This window comes from Rhinoraja longicauda, chromosome 36 (genome assembly GCF_053455715.1).
Source record: "Rhinoraja longicauda isolate Sanriku21f chromosome 36, sRhiLon1.1, whole genome shotgun sequence".
Classification (NCBI taxonomy): Eukaryota; Metazoa; Chordata; class Chondrichthyes; order Rajiformes; family Arhynchobatidae; genus Rhinoraja; species Rhinoraja longicauda.
The window spans coordinates 7,768,518-7,794,028 of NC_135988.1; the positions used below are offsets into that span (position 1 = coordinate 7,768,518).

A 25,511-nucleotide genomic window follows, 5' to 3' on the forward strand; every position below is an offset into this window, starting at 1 on the left:
CAAGCTTGCTGATGAAATGTTTTTAAAAAAATCTAAGGTCCCATCTGCTCACTCAAAGGAGCTGAAAGAAACCTTGTGGCACTACTTTGAAGAAAAAGCATTGGAGTGTTGCAGGCACCCTGGTCAGCACTGGTCCTTTAACCTACATTGCTTTTTTATTAAAGAAAAGTCATCTGGTCATTAGCAGATTACAGGGTTTTGAGCCTGCTCTATGTTGGATGCTGGACCTGCCTACATTAAACAACCAGGGAAGGGAGTCAAGTCAATTTTATTTGTATAGCACATTTAAAAACAACCCACGTTGACCAAAGTGCTGTACATCAGTTCAGGTACTAAGAACAAACATACAATGGCACACAAATATAACAGCACATACATAAACAGTTCACAGCGCCCCCTCAGAGGGCCTCAAACGCTAGGGAGTAGAAATAGGTTTTGAGCCTGGACTTAAAGGAGTCGATGGAGGGGGCAGTTCTGATGGGGAGAGGGATGCAGCCAGAGGGAATTAGTTCAACTTGGCATTGTGTTCGGCACAGACATTGTGGGCCGAAGGGCTTGAACCCATGCTGTACTGAACTATGTAACCTCAGAAGATTTATCGGGTAAAGCAGGAGAATGGGACTGGCTGGATTCCTCTATTGAGACCCTGCATAAGGTCAGTGGACTGAATGGTGGCCTCCTATACTGTCATGACTTCTAAGATTCAACAACCTCTGTGGATGGTGAGTCTTTGTAATTCTTTGCTGAGCTGTGGACGCTGAGTTGCTACATATTCAAGGCTGAAAGATTTGATGCTGTAGATAAATTGAGGGTTATGCAATGGGGCCGGAAAAAGCAGTTGAAGTTAACTTTATTTCCTTGTGGGACATCCTGACATTGTGCAAGTGGAATGTAGCTGAATATTATTGATGCTGGCGGATTAAAATAAAGTGTACACGTAACATTGCTGGGGTCAAATATACTGCCTGATTTATGGCAACAGTTTAGAGTGCTTGTTTTGAAACCTCTGGCACATAAAATCTTGAAGTCAATAGAACTTGCTGCACCTAATACTCCAAACATGAGAACCCTTCCTTAAATATTTGCTCATTTTACTTTGGAATATGAAGCACTCTTCCAAGAAATTAGGGCGAGGAAAATACTGAAAATGATTAAATTTATGATTTGTGCAGTTAATGTCCATCTTTTCCATTCAATGCAGGCCCTGATTAAATTCAAGAGCTACTTGTACTTTGAGGAGAAAGATTTTGTGGACAAAGCCGAGAAGAGTCTCAAACCAGCAGCAGGAAGCAAGGTGAGACCGTCTGCGTATCTCACATCTTGGTCTTAACTTGCTGTCACCTCACAACTGCCTGTGCTTGTGGTTCTCTCTGCCCCTTTCCTTCCACAATGGTTTTGAGATTCTGCCATGTGCCTCAAGAGCCTGGAGTGGTGAGGCCGAGCTGGCCACACGATCCCTTCTTGGGCAGTGTTGTCAGGGGATGAGAGGAGATCTTATCGAAACGTATAAGATTATTAAGGGGTTGGACACGTTAGAGGCAGGAAACATGTTCCCAATGTTGGGGGAGTCCAGAACAAGGGGCCACAGTTTAAGAATAAGGGGTAGGCCATTTAGAACTGAGATGAGGAAAAACTTTTTCAGTCAGAGAGTTGTGAATCTGTGGAATTCTCTGCCTCAGAAGGCAGTGGAGGCCAATACTCTGAATGCATTCAAGAGAGAGCTAGATAGAGCTCTTAAGGATAGCGGAGTCAGGGGGTATGGGGAGAAGGCAGGAACAGGGTACTGATTGAGAATGATCAGCCATGATCACATTGAATGGCGGTGCTGGCTCGAAGGTCCGAATGGCCTCCTCCTGCACCTATTGTCTATTGGGATTCTCTCATCGTGTCCTGCAGAGAGCAAAATGACGCACTTCATAATAGGCCCACAGTTGCAATTTCATGTAGTGTTCAGGCCAACTTTAAATGGCGGATGCCAGGCCAGAGTTGGGGTTGACTACCTCTGATCAGCAGTGAGAATCGGCTGTAACTGGAGGTGAAGCTCTGACTTTGGTATGTGAAGGTTGTGTGTCCCGGTCCTGTTCCAGAAAAGAGCGTGTGATCAAGGTGGTAAAACAGCACTGATGGCAGGGTGCGCACAGGGAGAACTGTCTTTTGGATGTCGTTTCAGATTTAGATTTAGATTTAGAGATACCGTGCGGAAACAGGCCCTTCGGCCCACCGAGTCCGCGCCGCCCAGCGATCCCCGCACATTAACACTATCCTACACACACTAGGGACAATTTTTACATTTACCCAGTCAATTAACCTACATACCTGTACGTCTTTGGAGTGTGGGAGGAAACCGAAGAACTCGGAGAAAACCCACGCAGGTCTCAGGGAGAACGTACAAACTCCGTACAGACGGCGCCCGTAGTCAGGATCGAACCTGAGTCTCCGGCGCTGCATTCGCTGTAAGGCAGCAACTCTACCGCTGCGCCACCGTGCCACCCGTTTCAGTTCATAATGAGAGACCTTTGGATCGGATTTGCGATAATTGTCTGAGATAAATCACGAAGCATATTTTGTTTTGACCAGATGATATTTTACAAGAACGGGGAGAATGAGGGAACCGCCTTTGAAGAGGTGTATGCTGGTGTATATCATCCTGCAATTTCTTTGTACAAGAACTGCACAGTAAGTATGTTAGTGTACTTTATGGACAGGGTCAAATGAGGGATTTGTGGTGAGATCTTATTAATATATCATCCATAATGTTTCGAGTTTAGTTCAGTGCGGAAACAGGCCCTTTGGCTAACTAAATCCGCGCCGACCAGCAATCCTCGTACACTACCACTATTCTACACACTAGGGACAATTTACAAATTTTACTGAAGCCAAATTATCCTGCAAACCTGTACGTCTTTGGAGAGTGGGAGGAAACCGGAGCATCCGGGGGCAAATCCACGCGGTCACGGGGAGAATATACACAAACTCCGTACAGACAGCACCTGTGGTCAGGATTGAACCTGGTTTCTTGTCTAGTAGGGCAGCAAAACTGCAGCTGCGCCACCATGCCAGTCTATAATGTTCAGTGTCTGTCTGCCCATGGGGACTGTAGCAGCACAAGGTGGTCCTCACTGTCTCTTTCTCCAGGTCAGGTAGGGCTGAGAATAAAATCTTCTCGGCTGTGAAAATTTGAATTATGTCCCAAAGAAAATCCAAGTCATCAATTGGTAAATTAAACTTAAGACGTCCCTGTCTCACTGCTTAACATCATGGAATGTCTTGGCTAAGTGTCCATTGATTTTAATGTGCCCTTTGGTACATCTGGACTGAAAGCCAAGAAAGAACATGTGATACAATTTCAGAATACCAGTGATTGTCGGCATCACAGAGGAGCCCCTTTCTTAATTTCAGTAGAGGAGGGTACTCACCAAAGCTGATTTACTGGTGGACACCTACTTTTGGTGCCGGTCACATGTGCTGTTTTAACATTGTAAGAGGTAGCGGGACGAAGGTAAGGCTGGTGGTGGGAGCGGGGACCATTTACATATTTAAAAAATAAAAACAATATGGATTTAATGGGTCTTTGCCGATTGATCCGTTTATCTGCGGGTTAATTTGTATTGTCTGACATTTATTTGATTAACAATTAGAGTATTATTAAACAGGTGCATCTGAGCGAATGAAATGGAACGTTGCAATTGATTTGTATGTTTTGAATCAATGTTCATGCTAGTCCGAAAACTAAATTTAACCCAACTGATCCCCAAACATTTAAAATGAGGCATATAATTTACATTTCAATTATCTTTTTAGGTATCAATCAACTTTGGACCGAATTTCAAGTATCCTCCCAAAGACATTCCATTCAAACCAGTAAGTTGTGCAAATAAATTCTTGATTATGTTGTTCATTAAATGTTTTAGAAATAGAAATGCACTTTAGTGATTGGCAGCGTTCTTGCGTTGAGCTCCACGCACCTGACTTAACACTTACTGATTTGCCTGTGTTTTGGAGAATTTGATAGGAGGGTTTGGGATTTCAGGTGCAAAACATTTTTTTTAAGATAGGAGATATTAGATTGGTGCTATTTCCAACATTTGTAATGGTTACACATCAGGGATTTGGTTCAAAGGTCCTGCAAGATGCTGAGTAACTGGAAACCATTCTTCACCAGACATGAGCCATTTATAAAAAGCAAATAAACTCGCAGCATGGAGGATGGCCATTTGGTCTATCATGCCAGTGCTGGCCCATTTAAAAGAGGAATTGTGCTTTGTCTTTGTGCATGCCGTGACTTTTCCCTTTGTTATTGGGTCACCAATGACTTTGAGATATGCAGTCACTTTAAGAATGCTCCTTGCACTGGCCTAATGGATTGAAACAAATTTTGGGTTGGCTGCTATGGCAGATGCATGTTTTCCATTGCAAAGACGTTATTTTCAGATGTCCAGTGACACTGTAGATACATGTTTGCCATCTGGTTGACCTCCATGAGTTTTGTTGAATCAAGTCTATGTTTACAGAACTAATATCATTTGTTTTCTGTCTTTGTTTTTGTCTATTATAGTCATGCTGCATTTTAACAGGCACTTCGACCCAACTTGTTCATGTCAACCAAGATGCCCCAAATACACTAGTCCCACCTGCCCACATTTGGCCCATATCCCTCTGAACCTTTGCTATCCATGTACTTGTCCAAATGTTGTTAAAGTACCCGCCCCACTTACCTAACCTTGGCAGCTCGTTCCATATACCCACCATTCTCTGTGGGTATTGTTTTTACTATTAAACCATATAGCACAAGTACTTTTTGTTTTAATAGTAATGTGGAAAAAATTGCTCTTCAGGTTCTTATGAAATCTTTCCCCTCTCGCCTTAAATGTGTTCCCTAGGTCGAGATCCCCCTAGCCCGGGTAAAAGACTGTATTCATGTTATATATTCCCCTCATGATTTCATCCACAAATGTTATTCACATTGCTTGAAGAGATCATCATTTTCAGGAGCTCGCCTTGTCCTGACTTGTCTCTACTTGTTTTGCAGATCAGTGACATGGGCTGGTATGCTGTGGTTGAGCACACACTGGCGGATGTACTTTACCACGCTGAAGGAGAGGTAGACGGCAGAAGAAGCCCTCCATGGGAGCCATAACTCTCGGGTTGCCAAGGAAAATTCTCAGACTTAAGAATTATTTAATGATGTGCTGCTCAGCTGAAGTGAATAGAAGTGGCTCTTCAGCTATGAGCTATCGTATTTGGATCGTACATCAGTGGTAAAGTTCTGAACAGTTTCAGTGTGCGTGGATTTAGCTGAGCTGGTCCCAGTGTTAACATTTACCATCCTCCCTGATGTCAATGCTCTCTAGACATATGTAAGTTGTAAGGTCCACAGTTATCAATTCCATACCTGTTGATAAGCTCCTTTCCCCCCTCAATAACCCAGTGCAATCATCTGCTTACCCGGTTGCTTCCTTACGATGCATTTCTTTTATATTGAGGTGGAATCTCCCACTCAAAGTAACAATAGAAATGGTGGCATATCCTCAAGTTCAATGAGTCCTACGCTTGTGTATTTTGGTTCAACAACTTTACTATTTAACCTGCAGAAGCTGCTGCTTCATGGAATCCTAACCATCAACTGCAAAACTTCAGTTCAGTACCAAACCAAAGTAAAGAAATGAAGAAAGGCCACACAATATTTAGTGGGATTGAGATCCCATGGTGCAGAACATAGTCTTGCCCTGTGAGTTATAAAAAAGGTGGTGCAGCGGTAGAGGTACTGTCTTACAGCACCAGTGACCCAGATTCGATCCTGACAATGGGTACCGTCTATACCGAGTTTGTACGTTCTTCCCGTGACCTGCGCGGGTTTTCTCCGAGATCTTCGGTTCCCTCCCACATGCAGAAGGCGTACAGGTTTGTAGGTTAATTGACTTGGTATAAATGTGAAATTGTCCCTATTTTGTGTTGTTGAGCGTTAATCTGTGGGGATCGCTAGTCGGTGCGGACTCGATAGGCTGAATGGCCTGTTTCCACGCTGTGTCTCTAAACTAAACTAAAACTAAATGTCTGGAAACTGTGTTGGAATAATGGGTTCACAGAGAGAGAGCCTCCCAAAAATTTGTACACAAAAATGTAGCCTGGTATGTGGATGTCATTAATCTGCAATGATAAAATTAATATTTATATATTTGGGCTTCGAGGTTATAGCACACGGTTTCTCAATTTTAGTTGTAAGCTTTGTTCACTTTGGCCTCACTGTTCGATTAAAAAGTGCCAACAATTTCTATTTTCAGTCGTTGATTCATAGATTGAACTTTAGTTTTGCCTCTTTCCAGTAATATTTTCAGCTTCTTGTATCACAACGTCCCCCAACTTCAACCTAAATTTATGCTCAGTTATAAAAGACAACACCAGCTTTCAAACTGGATTATCGATTGATATTTGAGGATTCATTCATTTCCATTTCATTTCATGTTTGGGAAAAATAACTTCAATTTTCGGCTGTAATGAACAGCTCTGACGTGACTCATGGTTGGAATTGGATTTGTTAACATGTCATTCGTCATATTAACTTGAAGCTTACTTTCTGGTTTGTCAGTATTTTTCTGTCCGTTCATTCCCGGTACAACTCATTCTAGTGTTGTACTAAGAGTTTTGGGCAATATCAGCGGGTTGGAGTTAATGAAGGTGCAGAGAAATTGGTAACATGTAATACCATTGAGTCAAAGATGGCAACTGTAAGTGTGAATGCTCAGATCCCAGTTCTGTTGTGTTTTACATTGTGCATTTTAATTGTAAATAAATCTGACCTGTATTTTCAGTCCGTGGAGTACTTTTCTCTGGGTATTTGGAGAGACCTCACCTCACAGTTATTAATGGACTCAAAGTATGTTTCACCATAATCGTTCAGATAGAGAAAACATTAATGTAGCCACATGCACAGTTTAGTTTATTATCACGTGTACCGAGGAACAGTGACAAACTTTTGTTGCGCGCTAACCAGTACAGGAGGATTGCTGTGATGTTCAAGTAAGCTCTCGAATGTCCAAGCTGTTAGCTAGGGTGTCAGAAGCAGTGAGGATCCTGATTACGGGAGCAGACTGCTGTAAGTGTAAAGGTTCCAGGGGGCAAATGGTGATACCCAAGGAGATTGGAAGTGGTCCATGAATTCTGATGAGCTGGACACGACACGTTGGGGACAGGGAGCAGTATGGTTGGATGTGGCAATGTGAAATATTTGTGCACAGTTATGATGGAAACCAAATCTAGATTGAGGGCAATATAGGTAAATATGGGAGAAGTAACTGAACAGAATGGGCGATTGCTGTAGACTTAATACAAAGGATCATGATAAAGGAAGATAGATGGTTGAGGTAAGATGGACACAAAAAGCTGGAGTAACTCAGCAGGCCAGGCAGCATCTCTGGAGAGAAGGAATGGGTGACGTTTCGGGTTGAGACCCTTCAGAGGGTAAGGTACATTGCTTGATGTAACTGGGAATTTGAACTTCTGTTCTGTGCTCATCATTTGATGTCTGGAGCTGGGCATATCTGGGACAGAGAAGCGGCTGTCATTGTGCACAAAATCATGCTGCTTATAGTTTCCTCCCAGTTTAAATCTTTGCAACGAGATCCCAGCAAAGTATGTACAGCAGTAATGTTGTAATGACTATTATTGTATCATGTTAAATGCATTTTTGCAATGCTTGAGAAGAAATGTCCAACTTGGTGCTAGAAGTTAACATTTATTTAAATATAATAAATAAAAATCCACCTGCAGTATTTTTCTGCAGACCTTTTACTAAATAATTTCAAAATTAATAAATAGCCATATTAATTGTGCTATGCAATTGCAGTTTTAAATATAAGAACTGGAATTTGTGTGTGCACATAGTGCAAAGCCCAGACACTGCATTGCGTTGCAAGGAAGTGTTTCTGGCAGAGTAACCTGACCTTTTCATAATCAGTGATCACTTATCAAAAATCCTCATGCAGATCTCAAGTACAGGTTTGGAATAAATCATAAACATTGGGTTAGGAAGGTGAGATACTATAAAGTAAGAAGATATCTGTGTAAATAGTGATATAGTCCAGTTGAGCTAACTGCCCTGGTTCCTTGCAGTTGATTCCACAAGAACTCCAACCCCCAGATGAATCTTTCCTTGTGCGCCCTTACCGGCCATAGATTGCAGAGCATTTCATTTCAAGGCAAGTAGTTAACATATCTCTCTATTGCAATGAAAGGGGAAGCTTCACCAGGTTACTGTTGCTGCTGTCAATGCTGAAAGTGTACACAGTTTAAATTGGTGTACAAATAGTTTGAGCTCTGAGGAGCAGGTATATATCACATGTCCTACAAACCTGCTCTACCATTCAGTGTTATTCACTGTTATTTGGAGCCCTTTCCTCTTTGTATCTGAATGTCAGTGTTGGAATTGTAATGTAGCAATGGGGCATAGGAATGTGAGTCAAATTCTGGAACACAATAATTTGAAGGATAATGACTGAGGTCACCCTTCATTATACCTCAGGTCATTGAGCCCTGTGTACAATTTTAGGAAGGGTGTATTTGCTGTGTCAGAAGTGCAGAGAAGGTTCATTGGATTAAATCCTGGAAATATCATAAAACATTGAATAAACAGGGCTTCTACTCTCGGGAATGCTTAGAGTCATAAAGTACAGGAACATATCCAGCTTGTCCATGTTGGCCAAGATGCCCCTTTAAGCTGGTGCCTTTTGTCTCTGTCCCTTATCTCTCTCACACCTTCGTCCCCTTATAAATGCCGTTATAGTATCTGCCTCAACTACCTCCACTGGCTTGTTGTATAAAATTCTGAAGAGGCTTGACAGGATAGCAATCATCGTACTTCCGCTGATGGTGGTACTGAAACTAGCGGATTTGGTTTTGATTCATTTAACGGGGAGGTAAGATTCTACTCTTCAGATATATCTGGCATTGTGCAATTTACTGGGATTTTCCTGTTTGACATAGAGTCAGCCGTGGATTGAATTCTACCTTTGCAGGAGTTAACATGGAGCTATCAACCCAAGGACCTTTGTTCCCTTGCTTTTGCAGCCCCTTGTTTTCCATGGAAGCTCATACAAACGAGTACACTTTTGGTGACCTGAGCAAATCGAGGATAAAAATTCCAGCAGAACAAGAATATTTTGTTCTCATCTATTGAGCCACAACAGTTTATGTACGAGGTGTGAGACACCAGCTTCAGTGAGCTGAGTATTGGTAGGTCTGGCTCCAACCAAAACCTCACTGAGCCTCCGTTGGTTGCTCCCCAACTATGCTGCCAAGGTTTGCTTGAAGGTGAAAGTAAAAGAAATGACAACATTCAGGGCTTTTTGCATAGACACGAAGTGAGCAGGTGGATGGGACATGTATCTTTGAGACAACAACACATCTCACATGCAACCAAAGTCTTTTCTGGCTCGTCTGAAACGTCTGATGTGCAATCTTATCTGAGTTTCATCTGAAAGCCTGCTGTGATTCATGGGGAAATTAATCAATGAATGGAATAGAAGCTTTGTGATTTATGAAAGGTCATTTAAGAGAAGTAAATAACATTCTTTAAGAGTAATCCCTTGGCTAAAGTGCCCACCGCTATGCAGAAATGGCTGAGAAATGTCTTTGCTCCAGACTGTAATTCTTTATGTCATTTGAGAAGCCTCAGGGGGAACTCTATGGGGATAAGGCAGGAGGGGATATACGGTAGACATTCAGGCTTGATCTCATTGAATGACACAGAAGACCCTAAGCATTACAGTGCATTCAGAAAGTATTCAGACCCTTCACTTTTTCCACATTTTGTTACGTTACAGCCTTATTTTAAAATGGATTAAATTCCTTTTTTTAATCAATCTACACACAATACCCCATGATAAAAAAGCGAAAACAGGTCTTTAGAAATTTTTGCAAAGTAATTAAAAAGGTATAACTGAAATATCCCATTTACAGGAATATTCAGACCCTTTACTCAGTACTTTGTTGAGGCACCTTTGGCAGCGATTACAGCCTCAAGTCTTCTTGGGTATGACAGCACACCTGTATTTGGGTCATTTCTCCCATTCTTCTCTGCAGATCCTCTCAAAGTCTGTCAGGTTGTATGGGGAGCATCAATGCACAGCTATTTCCAGGTCCCTCCAGAGATGTTCGATCGGGTTCAAGTCTGGGCTCGGGTTGGGCCACTCAAGGACATTCACAGACTTGTCACGAAGCCACTCCTGCGTTGCCTTGGCTGTGTGCTTAGGGTCGAATACTTTCTGAATGCACTGTATATGACTACATTGTGAGATATAATATTGATAAATACCTAACCTGTTTTTGACTTGAGCACACTGTAATCATCAATAATACCATTCCCTTGGGTGAAATAAAAATTATGGACACCATTGTTACAACTAGAACCTCATAAATATTAAAGATTTTCAACAAAATGAAGGATCCTTTCTTTGAATATTCATATTTGGATATTCATTCCGATCAGTCACAAAAGTAGGCTCCAATCGGATGGGAGAGATCTTCCGCCTCTCGAGAGTGCAGTGTGGTTCAGCAACTACTGGAGGCAGCTGTGGAGTCCATGTGGTGCCGCAGATGTTGAGCAAAGTCTGCCTGGGTTTGGCAGAGAACTTGATTGATGAGAGACTTGGGCAACCAGCCCTACACCAAAGAAGGGAAAACATTTGGAAATGAGGTCAGCCTGATATTTTAATGACATTTCTCAGATGCCACTTTAGCTTTTTTTTCCCATTAAAGAAATGCAAGAACAGTAAATTTTGTGTAAATCAATAAGTCTTGCCTTGCTTGCATTTTTTTATCGCATTAAAGTTACACCGCGCTAGAGCAGAGCATTTAACTCTATTCTGAACATCCCTGCTCTTTGAGTTTAGTTTAGAGATACAGCGTGGAAACAGGCCCTTCGACCCACAGAGTCCAATGATCGCCCGTGCATTAGTTCCATGTAATCCCAGTTTTGCGTCATATACACTTAGGGGCAATTTAGGGAAGCCAATTAACATAAAAACGTGGAAATCTTTGGAATATGGAAGGAAACCTATGTGGTCATAGGGAGAACGTGCAAACTCCATGTTGACAGCACCTGTAGTCAGGATCTTTGAAAGACCTGTCCATTTTATCCCCGATCACATGGCCTTCAAGCCTTTTTGCTTTCAAGGTGCAACCCTGACAAGGCTTGTTCAATGTTGAACCAAGTAATTAAAAGTAATGGTGACTATTGAAACTTGCGTGAAGACCTAACTCATTTACTTAAAAGTCTAGAAAAGAAAACCTTATCAGTTTGGCCTATATGTATCCACAGAACTGTGGTTGTCTAACCTCTGAATGGACCAATTCAAAAGCAAATTAGAATGAGCACTGCCTACATTCTGTTAATAGGTGAATACATTAAAAAAATTCCATCAGCCCAATAAATTGTCATGCAATTGGATTTGGGATATTTTCTGAATATTAGTGACGATTTTCTTTCCTTTGCTGTGAAGCGCATGATAAACTTATCCAACAATAATCTAGTTTAGGCTCGTATAATTCACCATGATTTTTGTGTGAGATTCCTCCTGATTTCCATTAAGGTAAAATACTTCCTAATTTTGAACCTGAGTAGCTAGTACTACATTTTAAGATTTATATTCCCTTATTCTTGAGTCCCTTGTTTTATCAGAGCAGATTTGGAACAACCACCCTGTCCAATAAATATTTTTCGAAGCCATTAAATCACCCATGAATCTTCTATTTTCACCATCCTTCCTTCCACAGGTTTCTCCCCAGTTTTCAAGTAAAAATTCAGCTTTTCATTCTCATCAGTTGCTTCATATAAAGTGAATCGTTTCACAGATGCAGTTAAAGATATCTATTTTTTCAACTGGAAGATCTCTTGAGTGGGTGTTTATTTTGACCAGGCCCCTATCTGACCGCTGTAAGTAATTGCTGAAGTGCCTTCCTCTGCTGTGCAGCGGCATCGTAGGTTAACTGCATATCTGTGCAGTTAACCAACAATGCTTATCTTGCAACACTTCAGTTTGCAATATTTAATTTTACAATATTGAATTAATATATTATTTTGTAAGTCTCCTGCACAGCAAATGGAGGTCTTTATGGGTTCACACTGGCTCTCAGGAAATTCAGTTAGTCCATAGATTTGACAGAGAAATCAAAATTGTCCACAATTTAAGTCCTAGACATACCTGCTGAGCATGTCTTCTTATTCTGCATTTCACAATTTCCTGCACAGGAGTTGTGAAATGCAGAATAGGAAGACATGCTCGCCAGGTATGTCATGTTCTCATTCTTCTGCCTCTGCTCTCACTCTTTAACTGGTCTCATTCACTCACTGACAAAGTGGTGCAATGTTAGAGTTGCTGCCTCACAGCACCTGAGACCTGGGTTCAATCCTGACGGAGTTTGTCTGTTCTCCCTGTGACCATGTGGGATTTCTCCGGGTGCTCCGGTTTCCTCCCACATGCCCAAAACGTAGAGATTTGTAGGTTAATTGGCATTGGTAAGTTGTAACATAGTCCCGAGTGTATATAGGTTAGTGTAAGGGGTGATTGCTGGTGGGCGGAAGGGTCTGTTCACTGTATCTCTAAACTCTAAAGTAACGTCGACAGATTATCCTGTTTACAGCTCATCCCATATCACCTGTTTTTACCCTGAGAGACATCCTCTCCTCTTCCTGCAGCTGAAGAAATTTTTTCTCTCATTCCCAGTTCTGATGAAGGGTCTTCAACTTGAAACATTAATTCTGTTTCATTTCCCACAGATATAGACAATAGACAATAGGTGCAGGAGGAGGCTATTCGGCCCTTCGAGCCAGCACCGCCATTCAATGTGATCATGGCTGATCATTCTCAATCAGTACCCCGTTCCTGCCTTCTCCCCATACCCCCTGACTCCACTATCCTTAAGAGCTCTATCTAGCTCTCTCTTGAATGCATTCAGAGAATTGGCCTCCACTGCCTTCTGAGGCAGAGAATTCCTCAGATTCACAACTCTCTGACTGAAAAGGTTTTTCCTCATCTCCGTTCTAAATGGCCTACCCCTTATTCTTAAACTGTGGCCCCTTGTTCTGGACTCCCCCAACATTGGGAACATGTTTCCTGCCTCTAACGTGTCCAACCCCTTAATAACTGACTTGTCGAGTATTTCTATCATTTTCTGTTTTTATTCAATCTCTCGCATGCCTATCAATGAACCTTTCTTCCACGAGCTGCACTGAGGGATAAGTTGCAGAACTAATTAAAATACCAGAGCACCTTTGAGACGTGGAAGAACGCTCACCAAATGACAGGGAGAACGTGTGAGCTCCACACAGACACCTGAGATTGAGGTCAAACCTGGGTACCTGGAGCTTTGAGGCAGCAGCAATAAACCACAGCGCTACCAAGCTATCCTTGTATTGGAATCATACAGCCAAGATGATCTCCACAAGGGACTGAGCTGACTGATTAAACTTTCATACCGAAAATGGTGACTTTTACCTCAGGCTGTTCTGTGCCTCATGATCCTGTACTTTGGAAACGACCAAATTCTTGTGCATTTAAATCAACATTCTGACGTGTTAACCCTTCATCCAATAAATGACTTGCCTTTAGATCAATGCTCAGAAGCCACGTGAACTTGGTCTTGCTCGGATCGTCTGCTGAGGGACGGAGGACAATGCAGGTTGGTCCATTCTCTCCCCTGTAATCAGAACAACGCATATCAACCAGAGACACAAGACACGGCAGATGCTGGAATCTTCAGCAAAAAGTTCCTGGAGGAACTCCACAGCTCATGATGAAGGACCTCTACCTGAAACATTGCTTGCCTATTTCCCTCCCGAGATGCTGCCTGACCCGCTGAGTTCATCCTGCACTTTATTCTTTGCTTAATGTACTGTATGTCAACAATGTACAACTGGAGCCAATAGAGCAACTAATGCACATCTGGAAGCCAAACTGCTGGAGAGGGGACAAAAGAATTGCAGAAATTGGAATGGAACTCTTTGTGTGTTACTCCAGCTCTTTGTGTGTTACTCCAGCTCGTTGTGTGTGTATTACTACAGCTCTTTGTGTGTTACTGCAGCTCTTTGTGTTTTACTTGGGGTGGGAAATCTGTGGTGATAAATTATATGAGAGTAACAATGGCACCATTTGCATTGTTATGGTATTTCACCGTTTATGCGCCCTGATCATCAAACTCAACATCCTGCCTTAGTACAGTATAGCATTATAAACTTAGCAAAATGTCCCAAGGTGCTCGATGGTAATGCAATCAGACAAAGGTGACAACAAGTTCTAGAGATATTATACCAAAAACGTTCAATAGACAATAGACAATAGGTGCAGGAGTAGGCCATTCAGCCCTTCGAGCCAGCACCGCCATTCAATGCGATCATGGCTGATCACTCTCAATCAGTACCCCGTTCCTGCCTTCTCCCCATACCCCCTCACTCCGCTATCCTTAAGAGCTCTATCCAGCTCTCTCTTGAAAGCATCCAACGAACTGGCCTCCACTGCCTTCTGAGGCAGAGAATTCCACACCTTCACCACTCTCTGACTGAAAAAGTTCTTCCTCATCTCTGTTCTAAATGGCCTACCCCTTATCCTTAAACTGTGGCCCCTTGTTCTGGACTCCCCCAACATTGGGAACATGTTTCCTGCCTCTAATGTGTCCAATCCCCTAATTATCTTATATGTTTCAATAAGATCGCCCCTCATCCTTCTAAATTCCAGTGTATACAAGCCCAATTGCTCCAGCCTTTCAACATACAACAGTCCCACCATTCCGGGAATTAACCTTGTGAAGACAGAGCAGAGAAGTGTACAGCTCTTGCAGTTTTGACTGTACACAATATTTGGGCAGTACGAGGGGGGTGAAGGATAAAAGAGGTCAGAATGGGAGAAGAGGAGAGGTCTACAAACAGTGGGAATTTAAAAGCTGAATCTTAGCAGAGCTATGACCCAGGTGCTGGTCACCAAATGCAGGATGGTTGGACTTAGTACAAGGTAGAACATTAGCAATGTAAACTACAGTGTCACTTGGGGGGGGGGGGGGGGGGGGTAATGTGGTCAAATGTAATTGTGGACCCAAAACAGGACTTCAGAGTATCAAACTGCATTAATTTGTACCTGGATGAGGAATCGAATCATGTCTCTTCAACATGATCTCCAGTATCTTGGGCAAACTCAATACCGAGATGTTTGAGGTAGGTTACCTTATGAAACCGTTCTGTTGAGGCATCATGTCGCAGTGTGTGGACATCCCCGCGAGGAAGCAGGTGGAGCCTCGTCTCTTGGCGTAACGCACGCTCACAAAGTCGCGCGGGCTAACCACGTTGCCCACTGTCTCCCCGGAGGCCTCGTAGGTGACCATCGTATCCTTGTCGATCTTTTTCAATATCTTCAACAAATTTAAATACGTTTACAAAAACGACGAGAACCCCAAGGAACTGCAAATGCTGCTTTACCAAAAAAAACGACAAAGTGCTGGAGTAACTTGGCTGGTCAGCCAGCATCTCTGGAGAACATGGAGAGGCTCAAGCAGCATCTCTGGAGGAGGTTTTCCCTGTTATCCAGAGATGCTGCCTGACCCGCTGCGTTACTCCAGCACTCTGTGCCATATAAGACAATGAGCTGCTCTGGAGAGTTTGAATCTGACCTTGAGCATTTATAAAGATGAGAGGTACAAGGAACTGCAGATGCTGGAATCTTGAGCCAAACAAAGTGCTGGAGTAACTCATTGAGTCAGGTGGCATGTGTGGAGGGAATGGATAGGTAACATTTAGGGCTGGGTTCCTTCTTCAGTCGCCTGTTCATTCCCTCCACAGAGCAGGGTGAGGCAGCGTTAGAGCTGCTGTCTTACAGCTCCAGAGACCTAGTTCGATCCTAACCACGGGTGCTGTCTACAGAGCCTCCCTGTGACCTTGTGGGTTCCCTCCGGGTTCTCTGGTTTCCTCTCACGCTGCAAAGACGTGGGAGGTCGGGTTTGTCGGTTAATTGGCTTCTGCAAAGTGTAAATTGTCCCTAGTGTGTAGGATAGTGTTAGTGCACAGGGTGATCGCTGATCGGTGCGGACTTGGTGGCCCAAAGGGCCTATTTCCACGCTATATTTCTAAAACCTAAATATTCTAAGGATTCTTCTTATTAAAGTCTTTTTAAGGGTATCAAAACAATCCTGAAATTAAATATTTCCAATTCTTAATCCTAGTGTTTCCTTCTTGTTTCCAGGTTTCCTTCATTCTTTCTTTCTTTCTTTTTTTAAATTTTATGTCTTTCTTCTCCTTTTTCCTCTTTTTTCTAACTGGGGGGTGGGGGGGAGGGGGGTTGTGGGTGGGGAGATAATACAGAACAATACATGTATAATCGAATTTAGAATGTATAATCAAATTTATAATGTAGGTATCATTGGGTACTATGAGTGGTAACATGCATGTTTTGTTAAAATTTAAATAAAATTAATTTTTTTAAAAAGAATTCTTCTCAGGTTCTTAGTATGGAAGACTGACAGCTGGTTGATGTCACTCGCTGTTATTCTCCAGCATTCTGAGCCATGTAAGAGGGTGGAGAGGACACAGCTTCTGTATATCTTCAGCTTGGTCTTGGTACTGTATTGCTGTGACCTCCATACATTGTTTAGCATTCTGAAAACATTCCTAGCCTTGTTTAGCCGGTTCTTGATGTCATTTTGTGCTCCGCCATCGTATCTGCATTTAGAAGGATGAGAGGGGGTCTTATCGAAACATATAAGATTATTAAGGGGTTGGACACGTTAGGGGCACAAAACATGTTCCCAATGTTGGGGGAGTCCAGAACCAGGGGCCGCAATTTAAGAATAAGGGGTAGGCCATTTGGAATGGAGATGAGGAAATACTTTTTCAGCCAGAGAGTTGTAAATCTGTGGAATTCTCTGCCTCAGAAGGCAGTGTAGGCAAATTCTCTGAATGCATTCAAGAGAGAGCTAGATAGAGCTCTTAAGAATAGCGGAGTCAGGGGAAGAGAGGAACAGAGGAACTATCTAAAGTTGGAGAAGTCAATGTTCATACCGCTGGGCTGCAAGCTGCTCAAGCGAAATATTCTGTCATGGGCCTCCTCCAGTGCCATAGTGAGGCCCACCGGAAATTGGGAGCACCTCATATTTCGCCTGGGCAGCTTGCACCCCAGCGGTATAAACATTGACTTCTCCAACTTTAGATAGTTCCTCTGTCCCTCTCTTCCCCTCCCCTTCCCAGATCTCCTTCTGTCTTCCTGTCTCCACCTATATCCTTTCTTTGTCACGCTCCCCTGACATCAGTCTGAAGAAGGGTCTCGACCCGAAACGTCACCCATTCCTTCTCTCCTGAGACGCTGCCTGACCTGCTGAGTTACTCCAGCATTTTGTGAATAAAGACATGTTTTAACATGGCATCTTGCGATGGCTCTTTGACAGAGTTATCACTAAACTCCCCATCCATACAACCCTGACTCCTTCCTCGGGACTGAGCATAGAATTCACCTTCAAGTTGTTATCCAATTCCATTTTGAAAGCTACTGTTGAATCTGCTTTCACTGCTCTTTTGGGCAGAGTGTTCTGGATTGAGAAAACTCATTGCCAAAGGTCAAATGCCCTCATCAACCCTTCACCACTCTGCTCCTAATTCTTTTGCTAATCATCTCTAAACGTGTGATCTGCTGTCAAAGAAGGTTTCTTCCTTTCAGGTATAAGGATCCACAGGATCTGTCAGAGAAGGTTTCTTCCTTTCAGGTATAAGGAGGGTTTTGTGTGAAGAAGGGTCTCGACACAAAATGTCACCCATTCTTTCTCTCCAGAGATGCTCCCTGTCCTGCTGAGTTACTGCAGCTTTTTGTGTCTATCTCTTTAACCTTGTTTGCTTTAAGAAGGAGAAACGGAAGAACATACAAATTGCACGTCTAGTCACCGATCATCTTCCCATAGCACTGTGCACACAAATGTAAATCATATGTACTTCCAGTCTTGTATTTAATGCAGCATCTATCTGCTTTGAATGGATAGCTCAGGTTAGCTTGTCTTTGGCAGACCATCATTAACAGAACAGCTATGGATGAATGGCTTTAATAGTTCAACAGTGCAACACTGTTTAACAGCGACCTGAAAGCAAGTCCACACATGTTTCAGTTGCACCAAATGAACTAACTCTTTGTGTTTATGCATCTTGTGATATTTGTGAATAGAACAGACTGTTGCTCATCAATGGATTCTTGCACATTTGTTGGACCTTGCTGCTGAACTCTGCAAGGCCAGCTGCCTTGTAAAAACAAATAACTGCAATTGCTGGTTAATACACAAAAGGACACAAAATGCTGGAGTAACTCAGCAGGTCAGGCAGCAGTCTAAAGAAGGGTCTCGACCCGAACCGTCATCTATCCATGTTCTCCAGTCTGAAGAAGGGTCTCGACTTGAAACATCACCTATCCATGCTCTCCAGAGATACTGCCTGACCCGCTGAGTTACTCCAGCACTTTGGGTTCTCCTGGCTGCCTTGTTAATTGTGCTCCTGTGAAATATTTACTATTGAAATTAAATGTACCTCTGGTTTGGAGGCCTGATTTTAACATGGGCTTTGATCATACCACCACCAAATGTCGTACCTTCACTTGTTTAATGTTCGGGTTCCATTCTCCCATTTGTTCAACTTTGTCAAACAACTCCCTGTAGAGCAGATCCGTGGGCTTATCCATCACAACCTCCAGCTTGAAGACTTTGCCAACATCCGGAAGCATTTTACTGACCACCTTGTCGCCATTTTCCTGTTAAAGTTCAAAATGTTACATTCTTCACTCAGTTTGGGTCCTGGAGCTTGCTGCCCCTCTAGCTTTCCCCCATCATTCCAATATTTATTTACCCCATCATTTACAGATTACCTTCACCATCGACTCCATTTACTCATTTGGCGTCCTGATTTGTGAAGAGAGCTCCAAATCTTTGCTCTGCTACGTGTGAATAAAATCTATGGCCTTGGCTCTAAGTTCTTAATGTAATGGTTCAACGGTTTCATTATTGTCACCCTGTACCAGGTACAGTGAAAATCATTTTTTGGCATAAGTCTCAGCAAGATTATCCCCATAAGCAATAAGCATAATCCTCAGTTAGTACAGAATGTACAGAACAGCCCACTGAGTCTATATGCAAGAGGTGCCATTTTACAGTCCCAGCTCCAGCTGGTCACAACGGCCTCTCACCTCCATCTGGTTGTGACAGAAACCGATGTGCCTCTCCACGCCTGGCCCTCTTCAGCTCTTGTTCCCCGAGGGCCACCGACCTCAAGGGCACAGAATGCAAGACCCCCCCCGTGTCTTATGGTAGAGGTGGCTTCATGGTGTCTAGGTATTCAGTAATAAGTCAGTTGACTCTGTGGTCTAAAAATGATTATGCTCGCTTCTTTCTACCTAACAATTTAATTCCATCAATGTCTCCCTTTTTAACCAAGAATGGAAGATCCATTTATGATCTGTAATCTGGCCTAAGATAGTTGAATAAGTTGAGACGCAAGATATTGCCGAAGCTGGAATCTGGAGCACAAACGATCGCCTGCGATTTATTTGTTGAACTTTAATTGATTGGGAATATTGCAACTTACTGCTTCGATCTCGGATTTCCATCCACTTGTATCCTGGAGAATGGAGAGGGACTTGTGCAGTGCTTCCTGACCTTGCTGAACATAGGCCATTTCCGTCTCAGAGAAAGGGTTCTCTTCAAGCTTGCAACCTAAGTTGGGTGTTAAATGGGAAAACGGGGAGAGAGAGAGAGAGAGAGAGAGAGAGAGAGAGGGAAGGCATTAATGGTTTAGGTTTATTATTGTAGTGAGGTGCAGTGAAAAACTTTGTTTTGAATGCCATCCAAACAGACCAGAGAGACCATACATAAATACAATCAAGTCAAACTCAAGTATAACAGTGAGTGAGACCGCACCTGGAGTACGGTGTGCAGTTTTGGTCAACAAATTTGAGGAAGGATATTCTTGCTAGTGAGGGCATAGGTTTACTAGGTTAATTCCCGGAATGGCGGGACTGTCATATGTTGAAAGATTAGAGCAACTAGGCTTGTATACACTGGAATTTAGAAGGATGAGAGGGGATCTTATCGAAACGTATAAGATTATTAAGGGGTTGGACACGTTAGAGGCAGGAAACATGTTTCCAATGTTGGGGGAGTCCAGAACCAGGGGCCACAGTTTAAGAATAAGGGGTAGGCCGTTTAGAACTGAGATGAGGAAAAACATTTTCAGTCAGAGAGTTGTGAATCTGTGGAATTCTCTGCCTCAGAAGGCAGTGGAGGCCAATTCTCTGAATGCATTCAAGAGAGAGCTTGATAGAGCTCTTAAGGATAGCGGAGTCATGGGGTATGGGGAGAAGGCAGGAACGGGGTACTGATTGAGAATGATCAGCCATGATCACATTGAATGGCGGTGCTGGCTCGAAGGGCCGAATGGCCTCCTCCTGCACCTATTGTCTATTGTCTAACAGGTGAGAGCAAAAGGCCTAGATACAGAGTGCAGAATATAGTTCTTAGCATCATAATGCACCAGTTCCAGAGACAAAATACAATGTCCACAAAGGGGGAAGAAGGAATTGGATCGTACCCGAGCTTATGGCAGCACCGTTCAGAAGCCTGACAACAGAGGTTTGAGCATTTATGAATGTTAAGCATTTTTAGTCAGAGAGATAGATTACCAAGGTGACAACAATTAATCTTTCTACAGCATGGATAAAGCAAGCATGGTATTAATTATCATGACTAAGTCTTTTTGGCATGTCCACCATTGGATCGTTACACTTGACGTTTTATTCTTGGACGTTTGCTGTGATGAATAGAAATTATGATGGGATCAAATATTGATGCACATTTGATAATATTAAATAGTTTGAACAAATTTTGTAGACGTTATCTTGTAGTGAAACACAGCAAATGTTTGCTTTGAGTTTTTTGGCTGCCTATTCCTGTGGCAATATAAATACGACTGGCAATGCCCAAACAATACAATTGGACCTGATGATCAATCTGCTACATTGGAGGTTTTGGAGAGAGTGCTGGAGGTTTACCAAGATGCTGCCTGGAGGATTGGAGGGCATTAACTAGGAAGGAGCGTTTGGCCACAGATTTGCCACAGCGCCATTAATAATATGTTACCAGAGGTTTTATTTTGTAGACAAAAAGATGCCAGTATGCATAAGACAATAACTGCAGATGCTGGTACAAATCGAAGGTATTTATTCACAAAATGCTGGAGTAACTCAGCAGGTCAGGCAGCATCTCAGGAGAGAAGGAATGGGTGACGTTTCGGGTTGAGACCCTTCCAGTACGCATATCACTTAACACTTATCAACAATTTTATTCCATCAGTATAATCCCTCTTCTATTTTGATTTTACGACTAATCAACGTTTAATTTAACAAACTTTAAAAAAAGTATAAAATCAACACATATTACAAATTTTAACTTTTTAGAGGCGCTGGTATACTGTACCATCATAAAACAATCACTGCATCTTACTAATGTTAATGTCATATATCTGTGTGCTGTGTTGATGAGGAACCACAGTCTCAGTATTCCCATACCGATCTTCCATCCTGGAATCTGTGGAATTCTCTACCTCAGAAGGCAGTGGAGGCCAATTCTCTGAGTGCATTCTAGAGAGAGCTAGATAGAGCTCTTAAGGATAGCGGAGTCAGGGGGTATGGGGAGAAGGCGGGAACGGGGTACTGATTGAGAATGATCAGCCATGATCACATTGAATGGTGGTGCTTGCTCAAAGGACCAAATGGCACCTATTGTCTATTGTCTAATACATTGTGAATGTTCTGCCAAATATAGAAGATAGAACAGCACAGCATATGGACAGGCCCTTCAGCCCACAATGTCTGTGATGTACATGATGCCCACTTAAGCTAATCCTGCCTGCACGTGCTCTATATCCCTCCATCCAAGTACCTATTATAAAGCCTCAAATATCGTATCAGCTTCCAGCACCACCCTTGGCAGCACGATCCAGGTACCCACCACACTGTGTGTGTAAAAAAATAACTTGCCCCTCACATCTCTCAAACTTTTTCTCTCTGATCTTATAGCAATACACTCTAGTATTTGACTTCGCCATCCTGGGGAAACAGCTTACTGCCCATGTGCCTATTATAAAGCCCCTTCTGGCTGTCCACTCTGTCTGTGCCTTTCATAATTTTATAAACTTCTATCATGCCTCCCTTCAACCTCTGACGCTCCCGGGAAAACCATCCAAGGTTATGTCGGAGCATGTACTCACCGACCGTGGAGCTTCTCCTCCAAACCAGGTTCACCCACGAGCTGGGCCCTTGATTCTGAAGCCTGAGGTGATTCAGCTTGTGCCCGAGAGCTGCCACTGCCGTGTGCCGCAAGCCTGGAGCGCAGAAGGAGCGTGTTAAATTGTCAGCTGAGTGTCTCAAACTCAGAGATGCTTGCAATGTAAAACAAATCATTTATCAATCCACCTTTTACAATCTCAAAACGCGCCAAAATCGTTTGAAACCAATTGCATCCTGTCGCTGGGTATTTACTACTACAGTGCAGGAAACGCAGGTCAATTTAGATGTGTTTGGCGAGAGCTAACAAAAAGCAATGTTTTTAAGACATAGGAGCCGAATTAGGCCATTTGGCCCATCGAGTCTGCTCCGCCATTTGGAGCGACTAGGCTTGTATACACTGGAATTTAGAAGGATGAGAGGAGATCTTATCGAAACTTATAAGATTATTAAGGGGTTGGACACGTTAGAGGCAGGAAACATGTTCCCAATGTTGGGGGAGTCCAGAACAAGGGGCCACAGTTTAAGAATAAGGGGTAGGCCATTTAGAACAGAGATAAGGAAAAACTTTTTCAGTCAGAGAGTTGTGAATCTGTGGAATTCTCTGCCTCAGAAGGCAGTGGAGGGCAATTCTCTGAATGCATTCAAGAGAGAGCTGGATAGAGCTCTTAAGGATAGCGGAGTCAGAGGGTATGGGGAGAAGGCAGGAACGGGGTACTGATTGAGAATGATCAGCCATGATCACATTGAATGGCGGTGCTGGCTCGAAGGGCCGAATGGCCTCCTCCTGCACCTATTGTCTATTGTCTATTTGATCATTGCTGATCTGCATTTATCTCTCAGCTCCGTGCTCCTGCCTTCTCCACGATGTGACAATGGAGGCTCAAATGATCTGCAGGTGCTGGAATCTTTAACAATGTGCTGGAGGAACTAAGTGGGTCAGGCAGCTTCTGTGGAGGAAGATGTTCCTGATTGCGACCCTTCCACAGACTGGTCAAAATGACTGGATTAATCTACTTTCAAGGGATGAGTGGTGGCAGGACTGGTGCGAAGTGTCCTGTTCCATCCGCAAATGGTGACCTGGAGACTCTTTCTGAATTGAGATGGTGGAGATTTCACATCTCATCAAGAGACGGTACTTTGGACATGCAGCGGGCCCAGGCCACTACTTGTTTGTAACCAGCAAGCAAAAACAGTAAAATATTAAAGATCAAGAGACGGTTTTGGCAATTGGGAACTGCAGGTTCGGTTGGTTCATTCTGCAGAACAGCATCTTGTTGATTGCTTCTTGAACAGGATGGAGGCAGTGATAGACACGGTGAAACTCCTTTTGGTATCTTCCATTAAAGATCAATATCTTTAAAGCATAACGGATCCCAAAGCACATCACAGACGCATTGTCAACAAAGATTGATCCTAAGTCATGGGCAACCACGAGCTCAGTCACAGATGTGCAGGGTCTTGAAGGTGGAAAAAGATAGAAGAGTTGCACGAGGGGAATCCAAAACCATGGGCCCAGGCATCGGGCCCAGGCATCGGGCCCAGGCATCGGGCCCAGGCATCGGGCCCAGGCATCTGAGGGAGGTCACAGCTTCCTTGGTGGAAGGGTTACATTCTGCAATTACCAAAAGGCTAAGGTTGTAATGCTGCACATATATTTTGGAAAGATTTAGGATGTAGGGTGGTTTCGCTGAACACTTGCGCTCGGTCTGCCAAGGCCTAATGGATCTCCCGGTTGCTAACCGCATTAACTCCTCTTCCCATTCCCACACTGACCTCTCTGTCCTGGGCCTCCTCCATTGCCAATTCTCCATTACGGGGAGAAGGCAGTAAAATGGGGTTGAGAGGAAAAAATAGATCAGCCATGATCGAATGGCGGAGTAGCATGGGCAAATTCTGCTTCTAGGTCTTATGGCTTCACAGGGAGAGAGGGAGGGAGGAGTGAGACCATAGGGGCAATTGAAACAAGGGTAAGGATTTCCAGTGCTTCACTTGCAGACAAAATAGGTGGCAGTCCGCATGAAACAATTTTTGGCTGCTGTAATCAATCTGGTTAACTTTTTAGTGGTGCTGATACGTTGTAACTGACACGTCCTGTCATTTAGAAAAAAGCACTGAGGATTTCAAAATTGTTGTTGGCCATCTGAGGAAACTGTAGATCAGGGAGAAAAGGGAGTGTGCCAATGGCAATAAACCTTTCACGTTGTAAAGATAAATGTTTTGCTGTCTACATCTATAAAAAAATTGAGATTCCTGTGGAAACACAAAGCACAACCTATAACCAGAACATTCATTGCCACTTTGTTGATTGGAGTCCTTGCATTAGGACATGTGAAGGACACCATTGTGGGTCCAAATGTTATGGTTTAATGTTTGTAAGATTCTTAGCCGCAACTACTGAACTTCAAGAATATCCGTCAGTTTAATTGATCAGCAGCTTCTGCTCATGACAGAAAGTTCAACGAGGTTGAATAAGGGGTAGGCCATTTAGAACTGAGATGAGGAAAAACTTTTTCAGTCAGAGAGTTGTGAATCTGTGGAATTCTCTGCCTCAGAAGGCAGTGGAGGCCAATTCTCTGAATGCATTCAAGAGAGAGCTGGATAGAGCTCTTAAGGATAGCGGAGTCAGGGGGTATGGGGAGAAGGCAGGAACGGGGTACTGATTGAGAATGATCAGCCATGATCACATTGAATGGCGGTGCTGGCTCGAAGGGCCGAATGGCCTCCTCCTGCACCTATTGTCGATTGTCTATTGTTAATCACATGCATCCATTTACAGCCACTTACAATTCTACTGATCTTCATGTCCCTGAAACATCTAAACAAGATACAAGCCAATTCATATTCTCCCCCCTCTGTTCCTCCGCTCCATCCTTGGCATTTGCATCTATGGTGGTTGAACTCCCATTGATTTGAACATCGAAGTATTACCAGTTAATTACCACAAAGCAAAAGGATAGAATGAGTTGTTTGTAGTTACCTGTTAGCGTCCGGACGTGCTGATAGGAGATTGCTGCACAGAGCTTAAAAGTGGCTGGAATCATCTTGTGTGTCGTGCACTTTCACTCAAAAGCTCCTCTGCCCTTCGTCCGCTGTGATTTTCTTTTATACTCTCCGTGAAGGACTAGGTGACATCTGGCACAAAATTTATGGCGGTGGCAAGAACAATGTCAAGTACACTTTCAACAGTTACATCCAAATGCCAGGAATATTCATCGAACTTGACTT

The 25,511-nt window shown here is 43.2% G+C and overlaps 2 protein-coding genes across 3 annotated transcripts in view; one reads left to right on the plus strand and one right to left on the minus strand.

Annotated features, from left to right (window-relative positions):
* ash2l (ash2 like, histone lysine methyltransferase complex subunit) overlaps window positions 1-6,903 on the plus strand; it is a 38,526-nt gene extending 31,623 nt beyond the window's left edge. The window contains exons 15-18 of one of the 2 annotated variants that reach the window (XM_078428747.1): window positions 1,202-1,294; window positions 2,578-2,676; window positions 3,802-3,861; window positions 5,030-6,903. In XM_078428747.1, coding sequence (XP_078284873.1) covers window positions 1,202-1,294; window positions 2,578-2,676; window positions 3,802-3,861; window positions 5,030-5,137 — 360 coding nt within the window. In that variant the 3' untranslated portion in view covers window positions 5,138-6,903. The remainder of the gene's footprint in view (window positions 1-1,201; window positions 1,295-2,577; window positions 2,677-3,801; window positions 3,862-5,029) is intronic. The other variant, XM_078428748.1, reaches the window with a different exon arrangement.
* A 3,642-nt stretch (window positions 6,904-10,545) lies between these two features.
* LOC144610175 (steroidogenic acute regulatory protein, mitochondrial-like) lies at window positions 10,546-25,327 on the minus strand. The gene is made up of 7 exons (XM_078428727.1): window positions 25,264-25,327; window positions 22,268-22,381; window positions 19,589-19,716; window positions 18,600-18,758; window positions 15,209-15,393; window positions 13,599-13,692; window positions 10,546-10,656 (listed from the first exon to the last, which is right to left on the minus strand). Exons 1-7 carry the CDS (start codon window positions 25,325-25,327, stop codon window positions 10,546-10,548), a joined length of 855 nt encoding a protein of 284 aa, XP_078284853.1.
* Between the last annotated feature and the right edge of the window lie 184 nt (window positions 25,328-25,511).